This window comes from Rhododendron vialii, chromosome 4a (assembly GCF_030253575.1).
Source record: "Rhododendron vialii isolate Sample 1 chromosome 4a, ASM3025357v1".
Classification (NCBI taxonomy): Eukaryota; Viridiplantae; Streptophyta; class Magnoliopsida; order Ericales; family Ericaceae; genus Rhododendron; species Rhododendron vialii.
In genome coordinates this window covers 38,793,095-38,806,613 of record NC_080560.1, presented here as the reverse complement: position 1 = coordinate 38,806,613, position 13,519 = coordinate 38,793,095, and the positions used below count along the sequence as shown (strand labels likewise).

The following is a 13,519-nucleotide window of genomic DNA, read 5'->3' as shown; positions in this document are numbered from 1 at the left end:
ACAAATAAATGAACCAAACCTTTAAAAATGTAGTAGTAGATTTTAAGCCCACAGCCCAAATTTAAATGTATTCTGGCCCGTGCCTAACCCGGACAGAGATTGGACCTAGATGACTCATCTCACCCCAACTCCCAAGCCCACAGCCCAAATAAAATTCTCTGCCACTGGTCTTCTTCTTCTTCTTTTAAAGTGCTTGTTACTGTTCTGCTTCTAGAAAATTTCAACATACTAATGAGGGATCGATTTACTGGTTGGAAACTCAAATTTGGTTGGAAAATGCCTAGGTTCAAGTCCCCCAGCCCCGGGAATGGGTTGGGGAGTTTGGGGATTTTTTGGGGAGTTTGGGGATTTTTTGGGGATCGGGTATTCAAGAGTGGCTTTTAAAAAATTTCAAGGAATGGGTATAGAAGGTAGGTATGTGTCTGTTCCACCTCGAACACGCCCTACCCTGATCCCCGCCCCGAATCCAGTGGTATACTGGAGCTTTGTTGGTGTACACGTGATCTTTTGGTTATGGTAAGCAACTAGAGTATATATTGTACCAATTGTTAGATGTGCTCACAAATGCGTTCATATTCTTGGATCAGTTTACTCCTTTTTTCGGTAGAATAAGATAGGGTTAACAGTGTTAATTGTGGTCCATAATGAAGGTTATGTTTCCTCTTTCTAAAAAAAATATGGGTTTGGATCCCAGAGTAATGAAGCACTTTTAACTCTCTTTTTTAAGGTTTGGATCCCCAATTTCCCATGGAACACCATTCCGCGTTTGGGGTGGGGATAGAGGGTAAAAAAAAAATCCCCGGTAAAGATTGGACCGGGGGATGGAGATTGTATAAGTGGGGTGGATTAGGGACAGGGATAGTGATATCCACCCCACCCCGCCTCGTTGCCAATCCTAGTGGGGTTCCCTTACAAATGGTGTTGTGGTACAATACTCCCTAGTGGAGGTAACGAGATACCATACATGCACCAAAAGGGAAAAAAAAACTTCAACACATGTTACAAAATTGCTTTTCCAGTCATGCAGTAGAAGATTAACTCCAAACAACTGCAGTTGGACGCTTACAGATGGGTAGCAATAGTAGATCTCAAACTCTTGTGTTGCTCAAGGAAGTTGTATCTAGTCTTGAAATTCAGTCTACACAAGCTTTTAAAAAGAGTTTTTATGGTACATAAGTTACAAAATGCATTCTGTTGGGTAGAACTTTCAAAAACTGCATCAAAGTCTTCACACTGTCTTTTAACATTCCCATGCACATATATGTTTCTAGGAATCTCCAAATATCATCAAATAGTTAGATCTCCAAACATCATCTAGACTGCCTTGATTTCACAACAAAGAATTTGGGTGGAAAAGGATAAACTCAAGCAATTGTCTTTGGTCCATTCCAAGATTCAGCTTACCTCATTAAAGGTCAAAGCATGAAAGAATTACAATTCAGTTCATGCACCACAGGAAGAATTCAAACAAATTTGCCAGCAGACCGATCAATCGGAAAAATCTGAATTCAAGAAACTCCAAATGTTCAAAGAAATTAAGTTCAAGTATCACGATCGACGCCAATTACATTCTTCTTTGTGATCCTGCTTGTAAGATCAATTCACCAATCCTCGCCTTCGCCTTTTCCATACCCATCTTCTCAAGTTCTTTTCTCAGCATCTCTGACGTAAAATCCGTTGGAACAAATCCTCTCAACACCATTGCCTCGTAAAACACGCAAGCATGTTCGAGCTTCCCACTCTTACACAACCCATGAACCAAAAGGGAATAGGTTCCAAGCTCAAGACTGACGTCACTTTCAAACATGTGGTTTAACAAGAAGGAAAGCACCTTCATTCTTTTCTTTCTGCAGCACATCTTCAACAAAGGAGCATAAGTCCTTAGATCCGGCTTGCACCCACTCTTCTCCATTTCTCGTAGCAGCTGTAGAGCATTCTCCTCTTGTGAATGCTCACAAGCTGTAGTGATCATTGTATTATATGTCACCACATCCGGACTAACCCCCTGCTTCGACATATCATCAAAAACTTCCCGGGCATCCTTGAGCCTACCAGCCTTACTCAGAATATAAATCAATGAGCTATAAAACGAACAATCGGGAACACAGCCTCTCCGCGTCATTTTCTCATACACCTTCAGTGCCTCATTGATTTCCTTTGCCTTCCCTAAAGCATGCATCACAATAGTGTAAGTCACTGGATTCGGAGGACACCCCTTCTCTTCCATTTCTTGTAAAACTTCATCAACTTTGCGAAAATCCTTTTCGCGGCAATAGTAGTCGATAACAGAAGTGTAAGCAATCACATCTGGAACAAACCCATGATTTTCCATCTCTTCCATTGTATCCCTAGCTTTATCTATTTGCCTAGCTTTGCACCAACCATGTATCAATATATTGAAAGTATGAGAATTTGGATGTATACAATTCTTATACTCTAAGTACACTTCTTGTGCATGCTCAACACTGTTTCCCTTCACCAATGCATCCATCAATGAGTTCATAGCTTCAACATCCTTCCTCAAACCATAACCCTCCATCGTCCTAAATGCCTCTATTGCGTCCTTGTATCTTTGTGCCCTTGCAAGCCTCCTGAAAACCTTAGCCATTGTGTCCAGTGAAACATAACCTTCTCCCAATTGATCCATTTCCTCCACCACTTCCCACATAAGATCAAACTTCCTACATTTCCCCATTACATCAACCAAGGAGTTATATAAATCAGCTGAAAACTTAAAACCCATTAGTGATTTCGCCCACTTGAAAAAACCCAACGCGGGTTTCCAGTCATAGCTGAATCTCTTCAATATTTGGTCAGCCAAACTCTCCGATACATTCACACTACACCCATTTAGAGTTTGCGTAGCATCATCAGGAGATTGGAATTGACCCTTCAAGATTTTACTTATTCGATCAACATCAGTTTCCGCGATATCACTCACTATGGATTTGATGTCAGTCCTGTTATCCTGAATCTTGCGATTTCCAGCCCAGAAAGTTACTGTGGGAATCGAGAATTCGTCCTCTGGATCATCTAACAATGGGTTGTCTTTCTCCGAAAATTTAACCCAGGTGGGAATCTCGGGTGACTCAGTTGCGGTGGACGAGTCATCGGTTTTGGGTGACTCAGTCATGTCGCAGAAGGAGTTGTATGAGATATTACACAACCCATTAACATAGTGAATACCATCTCTAAATAAGATCAAATTCTTTGAACACCTACAATGCAAGAAAGCGTTCAAGGGTTTCACTTTTGAAGCCATTTTTTTCGACCCTCACTTTTACAGAAGGGTTTTCTCTCCTAACAGGTCTCGTGGGCAATTTGACGAACACATAGTAGGCGTTTCAACATGTTCATGGAATACTTAAAAGAAAAACAAAGAACCGTTGCAGTTCAAAGCGAAACGCACCTAAAGAGATGGGTTTTATCCTATAAGTCGAAGTCCTCGTCGTAGAGGCGGGGGAACCCACTAGAGGCGGCGGCGGCGGCAACCGCAGGTGAGGCCGGGTTTTGAAGAGGCATTCGTTTTTAAAGCGGGTCTACTTTCGTTCAACAGCGTTTCTGCTTATTTCTGTGGTTTTCTATTTTTCCTTTGTATTTTGAGTTAAAAGTTGGCAAATGATTTTTCACTGGGTTCGGTTGCTAGTTTAGTTTTTGTTTTATTTTCAATCATTATTTTATATCTTTAATTATTAATTTAATTTCTCTCTTTATTTCTCTACAATCATTACTATATTTTTCTCTTCACCCACTACCAAAACTAAACTACAAACTAAACAAAGTGACACTCTATTTTTTTATGATGATATTTTAAAATTTACTTTTTAACATTACATAGTAAGACACTAAAAGACAAATTTTTGAGTGATATCATAAAAAAATAGGGTGTCAAAATCATTTTCTTAAAAAAAAATCTTATTAATTCTTCATGTCAATAAGACAAAATAATACTAGTATGATTAAAAAATCCAATAGGAATAATTATTTTGAAAGGGCGAAAATAAACCATAGTAATATTTAGTCTTTCTACTTATATTTTATGAATTTCTTAAAAAAAATTGGTACACTTACTATTTTGAATAAATACAAAACAAGCAAAATAAAAAATCGAAAGGTTAAGACTACAAACCTCGGCTAAATGAAAACATACAAAGAAATTTTTTTGGCTACAAAGAAAATTGGGTTTCGATATTATTTTCGAGGTTCTAAATGAAAGCAATGATGAAATTGTTTGAGATAATTTCTCAAATTTCATAAAATTTGGGTTTAAATTTTTGTAGATTATTAGTTTGGTTCGACAAGAGAATTAAAAAAAATAAAAAATACGATTTAAACTCAAACCTTTTTAATAAAGATAAAAATAAACCAAAAAATCTATTGCTCTGGTCGGCACGAACTAATAAACCACAAAATTTAATACACAACTAAAATAAAATAAAAAACTTACTAAAGAAATACAATTACGAGGGGCAATTTATGATACAGATCAAATTCTAGGATTTTCTATGTAATTGTCGCCGATATATGTCCAATTTCCCTGTGATCACTGATCAGAATCAGCTGCAGCCAAAAATCTTAAACGGGTACTCTCTCTCGCCCAAAATCTTAAACAGGTACTCTCTCTCTCTCTCTCTCTCTCTCTCTCTCTCTCTCTCTCTCTCTCTCTAATTTCTGTTTCATAGTAATTTAGATGCTTAAACAAAAAAATGTTTCTGGGTCTAGTAAATGAACACTCTTCTGGAGTGATGAATCCATTTAACCCAAATGCATATTCAGAAATAGTGGCCTGAAGTAGTGGCTTTGTAGGGTTCTGTCCACGGCCGGCCCTGGAACTTCTGAGGAAAGGGGGGTAAATTTTACATGCATGTATAGGAACAATGCATTGTTTAAAGTAGATAGATTGGAAATTAGATTCCTTTACCAGTCCTTTTGCTCCACTCTGGAGATCTTGCGAGATAAATTCATAGATGGGAGATATGGCAGTGATTAGGGAGAACTGAAACTAATCTTACCAGATGAGGGGTTTGGAAAATCACCATTTTATTTGTGTAGTTGCTCATGTTCCTGGAAATGTTCTAAAAGTCGGCTGCCTAGGCCAATTAGTCCCCGCCTAGGCGCTAGGCGCTAGGCAGTGGTCCAACGCCTAGATTAGGCAGCCGACTAGTCGGGCACCTAGTCCCTGCCTAGGCGCTAGGCCTCCCTTTTCCGCCCGACTAGCGCCTAGCGATTTTTAGAACATTGGTTTCCGCTGTGATAACTATTCTTGAACGGATGCTATGAAGGCATATACTGATGTGCGGAAGGGGAAGACTCGTTGGGAAATAGTTGTTCTATTTGGAACTGTAGGTTTCCACCGGCAATTGAATTGGAAGCTACCTTTTTGATATAATGGAAAATATATATCTTTCAGTATTTTTCCCGTAGAGTTTAATGTATGCTAAAGCTATCTGAGTCATTAAGTGGTAGTACACGGATAAAAAATGACAAAGGTTCTAAATTGGGAAGACATCGATTAAAGTGTAGAATATGGAGTTAGGGTTTGTAGAAAAGAAGTGATAGAGATGAAAGGGAAGAGGATGAGGGACAGAAGCTCCTATCCCAAGTAACATAAACATAGAAACAATAAGTAATGTCACGCCTCAACGCTCCATTCCCAAGCTGGACAATGGAGATTGATGTGCCCAGCTTGAAGGTGTAATGCTGGAAAAAAGAACGAGCTAAGGGCTTCGTCGGAATATCACCCATGTATGGAGTAATGATGTGTTTCTGCATCAATAAATGCTGAAAAAAGTCATAGTCAAATCCTATATATTTAGTGGGCTCATGAAAAAATAAGAATTTGGTTGTTAGCAATAAGATTGCGGCCTAATTATCACAAAACATCTCCATAGGGGGTGGTAACAATATTGCCAACATCTAGAAGAAGAATTCAAACCACAACATTTTAGAGGCAGTATGAGTCATGGCACTATACTCTGCTTCAGCAATCGTACGGGCACCAACATGCTTTTTTTTACTACGCCATGTATCATGATTGTCGCCAATGTACAGAAGTTTGAAGTGGATTGCCTATCAGAGTGACTGCCAGCCCAATCGTCATCCCTAAATCTAGTCATAGACTTGGAACTGGATAAGTACTTTTGAAACAGTATAAGATATGATACATTGCCTCAAATCGCGGGTAGCAAGGAGCATGCATATGTTGATTGACTACACCCACCAATTTTTTTAAAGGACATTTTGGGGCTTGTCTTGAGGCAAGGCATAGCAAAAACGCCTCTGTGCGTTGATTTTTGGACAGCAAACGACAAAAGCGTTCGCCCATCCGTTGGAGGCATACAAAGGCGTATGCTTTTTGCACCTTTTTTGTCCCGATGACGAAGGCGAACACCTCAAAAGAGTCGGTTCTTTCTCTATTTGTAATTAAAGAGTTGGTTCATTTAAAGTCGTTTGGGCAAAGACGCTTTTCGAGGATCTGTGAGACGACTTAGAGTGCTTTTAATAGTTGGATCCATTAATGTCCTATGTTTTTATGCCTATACATGCTTTTTTGTAAATTCTATCTACTATTTTCTTGTTTTCAAAAAATCTATCTACTATTTTCTTGTTTTTTGTGAGGCACCTTTGTATGGTGCAAACACTATCCCCACCTTTTTGTGGTAATTTTAGTTAATTTTACTTTTTATAAGCAAAAAGTAAAAACTCCAAATGTTTATGCCTCAACGCCTTGAGGCTTATGCCTCGCCTCATGAGAGGTCAACAACCTCGCCTTGCGCTTTCAACTCTGAAAACTTAGACACCCACTACATAGAGCACGAGGAGCCGATTTACAGTGAGGTAAATCAGCTTGCCAACAAAGCTCCGATTGTGACCTCCATTATGAAAGAGTTCTCCCTGTTCAGCATAGACCTTAATAGTGGAGTTTATAGGAGCGTAAATTGGTCAAGTACTGAGAAGACCAGCCCCAGATAGAAGGTCGACTGCTTGCTTCCTTTGAGAGATAGAAATACCCTTAGATGAACGAGCAACTTCAATTCCAAGAACATAGCGATATTCAAGTACTTGAATGAAATTGCTAACCTATATGATGCTTCAGATCAGCGATACCAGCAGAATCATCGCCAAAGATAATGATATCATTGGCGTGGACAATCAGTACAATAGTGCCAAAAGAAGAGTGTGGCTCAAACACTGAATGATTATACATAGAACAACAAAACCCATATGCCAGCACAAGCGTGTATAGCCATTATGCAAAGAAGATGTATTGGAATAACCCACTGCATCTATGTTTAGATGATAGCTAAATTGTACAGTAAAATCACTCTTCTGGCAATATTTTGGTTGTTCTCTGGTCGGTTGACAATGCCCAACCGCGTTGGATCTGAAAGACAAAGAATTCAATACATTGAAAATTAGATTCACTTACCTCTCCTTTTGCTCCCACACCCTTAACTTCGGACATCATTCATGGATAGGAATATTGCAGTGGGAGAGCAAACTGAATCTAACCTTACCAGATGTACAACATTGGAATCACCATTTAATTTGTGTGGGCGACATCTTTCTGGTAAAATTTCTATTTTTTTCCCTATACTATGAAGGCAATGTGGGGAATGGGAAGAGTCACAGGGAAACATGTAAATACTTTGGAATCCGATACCATTTGAAACTCAAAAGTTACCATTGTGAGTTGATATGAAAGAATATTCATACTTTCCCATGGAGTAATGGATACAAAAGCTATTTGAGCAGTAATAAAGTGGAACTTGTAGACATAAATAATGACTAATCTTCCAAATTGGGGTGCCACCAAGTTGGCCTCTCCCTTCGTATATCAGTATTAATGAAGGTGAAAATAGAAACTATTGGTTTAGTGCTTTGCATTCAAGGTTTTTTTGTTTTTGTGTGAACTCATTCTGTCTTGTGAGGATTCGTTTCCTCTTCCTATGATCGAGAAGCCTTAGGTCGACGACTCGACGGTGAAGATGATCACACTTTTTTATGGGTGACCTCATTTGGGTTGGTTCGCCATCCCAGGGAATCTCTCTACTTCGAACGAGAACATTTTGTAATATGTTTTAACAGTCTATTAGATCTTGAGAAACTTTTTTTTTTTTTGATAAGAAGATCTTGAGAAACTACCACCATGATATTCATAAGCACAATCTCATAAATTAAATTGCATTGTCTAGCTAAAGTGAAAATAGGCAGTGCTATATCAAATTATTAGCTTTTTGGAGTTAATGATGTGAAATTGAGTTAGATTAAACCTCACGATGATGTGAAGGATGATTAGTTGATAAGAACTTTTTAGTGGGAATATTTCATTTCCATCTAGCAATTTGTTACAACTATATGATGGTATTGTTGTAAAACTATATGATGGGTTGTAAAACTATATGATGGCATTCCACATCTCCAAATGGCTCACTCCAAGGAGAACGTGACCTCTTGGTTTATTTTTATTTTTTGATCAGCCATGACCTCTTGTTCTTCATAACGGAAGACTCCTAATTGTGACCCGGCTCATGTTCTTATTCTCTAACCAGATTTATATAGAAGAAATCATTACGACCCACTAGACTCATGATCTTAGAAAGTGGAATCCAGTTTATGCAACACGACACTACCCATATTCTCTACCAGTAGTAACTTTTAAATGACAATGTTTCAAATATCTCTTGGCAAACTATTGCGCATATGTATCAAAATCCTGGCCTAAAAATGTTTTACACCTCTAGAGACACTTTATATTCGTGTAGATGGGTAAATAGATGCCTATATTCCCCAATATGTGGGGTAGAATCAATTTGCACCCAGAGAGAATTTTCTCACCCTGTAGCCCCTTTGGTGGGACTCACGATTTTGTTAATGCTTTCTACCATATTTTTCAACTGTCAGGCACTCCAAATATCAACTTGATTTGAGTGATTGGACACTTGTGAGTAGTCAATCCATCCACTTAAATTTTCTTCACATGGTTCATTAGTTGGAGTTCTTTACATGTGGCGCATCTCTAATGCAGGACCTAAACTGGGCAAGCATCACATGTTTGTAATTTAGTTGGGGAAGTTGGTAATAGTCGTTTTTAGCTATGCAAGACTTATAAGTTCTTTTCTTTTATAAGTTGCACCGTAAGACTCAACTTTGCAGGTTATGTGGATGAATCCTTCCCAATACATTCTTATGAATATGTTTCTAAATGTATGCAAGTGTTTCTTTTAATCTCTTGCAAAAATAGCACCTTATGGCTTACGCCTTTTAGGCGAACGTTTCCCTATATCATCTCAGGGTGAAATGACTCGTTCACGTATGCCAATGAGTCTTGATGTAATGGCTGCTAGTTGATGAATCAGTTTTACTAGTAACACAAGTTGCAACTTACACACCCGCTCGCATTGGTGTGCATGTAAGTTTGTTGCAACTTGCTTGTGTTAGTTGAGTTTTCCTTCATATTTACTCCCTTTACTATGTCTTTGTATTTATTGTTCTTCTTCTTGTATAGGGTAATATCACCTTGAGATGACCATTCTTTTAAGTATGGCGATGGGTCTTAATTCAACGGCTGCTCATCAATAATCACATTAATGATTACATTTAGTTGCATCATCACTAGATAGTGTAAGCTATGTAATTACACCAATGATTATACTTAGTATTTTAGCTGTGGCATCAGTTTATAGTGTATGCTGTGTAAATGACCCTTAAACAAAAGTTGCTCCCATATGTACGGGAGCTAGAAAGATCAGTCAGGCCATAAAGAATATAACCTACTCACAACAACTTGAAAAAGAGATATTGAAGACGCTGAGGATTGGGAAAAATTTTGAAGTGGCAACCATGTTTGGGGGGTGGGAACACACTAGTTGAGTCTATGTATTTTGGTTGGATTTCCATTCTCCTTGTTGTTCGAGTTTGTACTTGGAAATTTGTTGGCCTGGCTTATCAGGCTTTAGGATTTTGTATGTGGGGGAGTTATTGTGTCTGTGTTCTGAAAATGAATGATTGTTTTATTGGAAGCAAAATCTCAGGCACTTTGGTATTGATATTTTATTATCCTGTAACACTAACATTTCACTAACTAATATGCAATCGAAATATTACCCTATCATGACACTCTTCAAAAACTTGTTATATAATAAGAGATGCTTTTTTGAGTATTTTGGTAAACAGGGTTACATCCTTGGCATCAAAAGTGTCTAATGCCAACTAACAATTGAGAATTCTTTAAGAAAAAAGGACGAGAAATTGTTCCGAACTGATGGGACATACTATTAAATGCCTTTTGTTAAACAAAAAGGTTGATGTGGCAAATGCAGGTGGGGTTTCTGGTCAATTTAAAGTGAAAGGTTGTATAAATATCAAGGGAAGATTTTCCTTATCCTCTTGCTATCAATTCGGTAATTTTTCACAGCTCAATCTTAGACTCAAAGTTGTAAGGTATTAATGCTTTCAGTTAGGTGACATGAAACTATGACTCAGGTTTCTACATGGTTTACGTCCTTAGTTTTATATCATTTTCGTTGGAATGAGTTTTTATATGTGCACCTGGAGTGCTCCATGTGTACTTGTCTTGCATCTAATCAGGCGACTCTTGTTTAGTTTTACATATTATTTTGCTCTTTGTACCATTTCAACTTTCTGGAGGTTTTATACAATCATAGTACCTAATAAGTGACTGTGTCTCTCCAAGACTGCATTCCTAAAAACCATGAAGAGGCCAGTACCATGGAATGATCAGGTGGATGTCATACTATCAGATGAATCCTCTTCTTCTGATTCCGAAGCTGATGGATCTGACAACAAGCAAGCAAACAAGGACGTCGCAATTGATGAACCTGCTGAACAGGAAAGTTCTGAAGGTATTCACATCATCTCTCATCTGGTACCTGGTTGGTTATTGGATATGTTTTCCATTTTCACGTTCACCACAACATCCTGAAGGTTTTGCCATGTCATAATTACCATATGAGAACTGTATTGTACCTTGGAAACTAATGTTCCTGCCAAGTATACGGCGAGGCATTTTGGCATGGGTATTTGATGTTTAATCTTCCATATTGTCCTTGAAGGTGATTCTGAATTAGGAATCTTCATAAGTGTCTATAATTTGACGTAATCCGGCAATGTCAACAATAATAATGGACAAACTATTTCTGGAAAAGAACAAGGGCAAATTCACACACTTGATATTTGAATTTGTTATCTGGTAAACTTTGGATGTGGTTGATTTCTGAGAAAATTGTTCAAGAAGAAGAGAGAGAGAGAGAGAATGTGGAATAAATTAAGAAAAACTCAACCTATCTGTTTTAAATAGTTGCTCAAGGAACAGTGGAGCCAACATGGAGACTTTTCTTGTTATCAAACTGATTTACCCTGTGCTGCTGTGGTAGACAATCTAGCTGTTCAGACTTGATAGCAGTCACAGAATCAGTAGGCTTAGGTGTCTTTCACTTTTCGTAGGTCATCCTAAAACAGCTAGAAGATCTTTACTTTCTGTATTCGAACCTGTGGGGCACATAAGTCAGGTTCACAAACTTGAATACTGTTGCGAATCCTCTATAGACTCTGCCATGTTCATAAACCTGAAAGATTGTCACCAACAGATAGATATTTTGTGATCCGCTCACAAAAGAGTTGACCCCTTTGTTGTTTCTTAATATGATAGGTTGCTTTGAAATAAGCTGGTTTTCAATACCAAGTTCATCCCAAAATAATCACGTGGGCGTGCATGCAGCACAAAATTCAAATATGAACTTTGATAGTGACTTAAAATTGACTGGAATTTGTTCCATTGATAGCCATTATGAAATAAATATGGCTAAATATTCAATCAGGTGGTATTTCTGGAAAAGCCATTTGTGATGATTATGGATAGTAGAATACATGCTTACAGTGGAGGAGTGTCTGGGGATGTATTTGGATCAAGGATTTGTGGAGGGATTTGCAGAAGGATTTCTTTTCACTCCGCGAATTCGTATTGACATTGTTGATCCAAACAGATCCTTAAAGAGAACCCTTAAGATGAAAACGTATTTTATAGCATGACGGTTTTTATTTAAAATTTCGCTTCTCACTCGTTGCACCTTTTGCTGCTCTGTGTATTTTCAGCGGTTTTGAAATCTTTCGACGTTTTCACACAACTAATCTACTTTCTCACTATCACTGCCATGAAATGAAGTGTGTTTTTACAATGCAGAAGTGGTGATCAGAAGGGCGGAAATGTATCAAGACTACATGAAGCAGGTTCCGATTCCCACCCAGCGTGGCTCCGTTATTCCGTTTACCTCATGGATTGGATTATCCAAATCCATTAAGCAGTTATATGGCCAACCCCTGCATTACCTCACCAACATTCTCGTAAAACAGTGGGACCAAATGAGAATTGGCTCTGAGAATGAAGATATACCTTTGGACACCCTTATTCATCCTTGTAAAGCTGAAGCCACCATTTGGCTTCTTGAAGAAACTCATCGTCTCACGACGTCTCATCATCATCTAGCAAAACTCTGGCTCTCTGATCCGAGGCCCCATGCTTTTATCGATCCTATTTTCCCAAAGCTGTGAAGATCTTCAAGGGAAATTGTTTATCTCTGGAAATAGCACTAGTTTATGAGTCTCTTTTGCTGTTATTTTCTTTCTTTGTGAAACGATAGAACCATAATGCTTTGTAGCTTTAATCACCCGTCGCTAACAAAATGGAACCTTTGGATTTTGGATTTTGATAAACTTCTTGCCATTCCGATAGTAGTAGTAGTTGGTTTATTTTGTGCAATACTGGATTATATGTTTTGCACCAGTTTTGGAAATTGACAGAGAAAAAGCACATCCCTTCTGTTATAGGAAAACCTGGAGAAAACAGGTGCTTGGTGAAACATATCGTAGCATGGCAAGCATATAGACCAAAACTGAAAGAAAATAAGAGCGCCATAACTCAAAAATCTTGAATATTGTAAGGGTTTGGCTTTTCTCGAGTTTGTCCCTTTTTATCATTTTCTCCAATTTGCCTGTAACTGGACCGGTCACTGGACACTCCAAACATTCTGGCTATTTGACATTAGCATAAGTTGTTATCAAAGGCTAAGATTCAGCTTGACAAACTGACGTCGTCGCTCCAACTGATGGAGCAAATGCGCAATGCCGTCCTGAAAGCTTCGCATTCAGTTGGAGCAAATTCGCAATGCTGTCTGGAAAGCTTCACATTCAGTTGGAGCAAATGCGCAATGCTGTCCGGAAAGCTTCACATTCAGGAAAAACGGGAAGAAAGTAAAAAGCAGGCCAAATATGGTTCACATTCAGGGAAGAAAGAAGAAAAGCAGGCCCTCTCCCTGATTCTCTCTCACCAAATGATATCTCACCCGGTAGATGTGAAAACTTTGTATATCAGCAATGATCGAAGAACTCCTTGGCACCAAGAAGATGATCCTCTATTTCTGTTTTTGACCTGAAAAGGTCCAGTCTTGGCCAAAATGATGGGTGATCCCCCTCTCTTTCAAGAACTTCAGTAAGAATATCT

The 13,519-nt window shown here is 38.4% G+C and overlaps 2 protein-coding genes across 10 annotated transcripts in view; one reads left to right on the top strand and one right to left on the bottom strand.

The window, feature by feature from the left end:
• LOC131324267 (protein RDM1) overlaps positions 1 to 12,732 on the top strand; it is a 63,224-nt gene extending 50,492 nt beyond the window's left edge. Inside the window, exons 1-4 of one of the 9 annotated variants that reach the window (XM_058356163.1) lie at positions 4,510 to 4,583; positions 8,905 to 8,944; positions 10,697 to 10,865; positions 12,203 to 12,732. In XM_058356163.1, the coding sequence (XP_058212146.1) occupies positions 4,525 to 4,583; positions 8,905 to 8,944; positions 10,697 to 10,865; positions 12,203 to 12,570 (636 nt within the window). In that variant the 5' untranslated portion in view covers positions 4,510 to 4,524 and the 3' untranslated portion in view covers positions 12,571 to 12,732. The other 8 variants (XM_058356168.1, XM_058356170.1, XM_058356165.1 and 5 more) reach the window with 8 other exon arrangements.
• LOC131324265 (pentatricopeptide repeat-containing protein At3g22670, mitochondrial) lies at positions 1,362 to 3,591 on the bottom strand. The gene has a single exon (XM_058356160.1). It carries the CDS (start codon positions 3,260 to 3,262, stop codon positions 1,565 to 1,567), a length of 1,698 nt encoding a protein of 565 aa, XP_058212143.1. The 5' UTR covers positions 3,263 to 3,591; the 3' UTR covers positions 1,362 to 1,564.
• Positions 12,733 to 13,519: the final 787 nt, after the last annotated feature.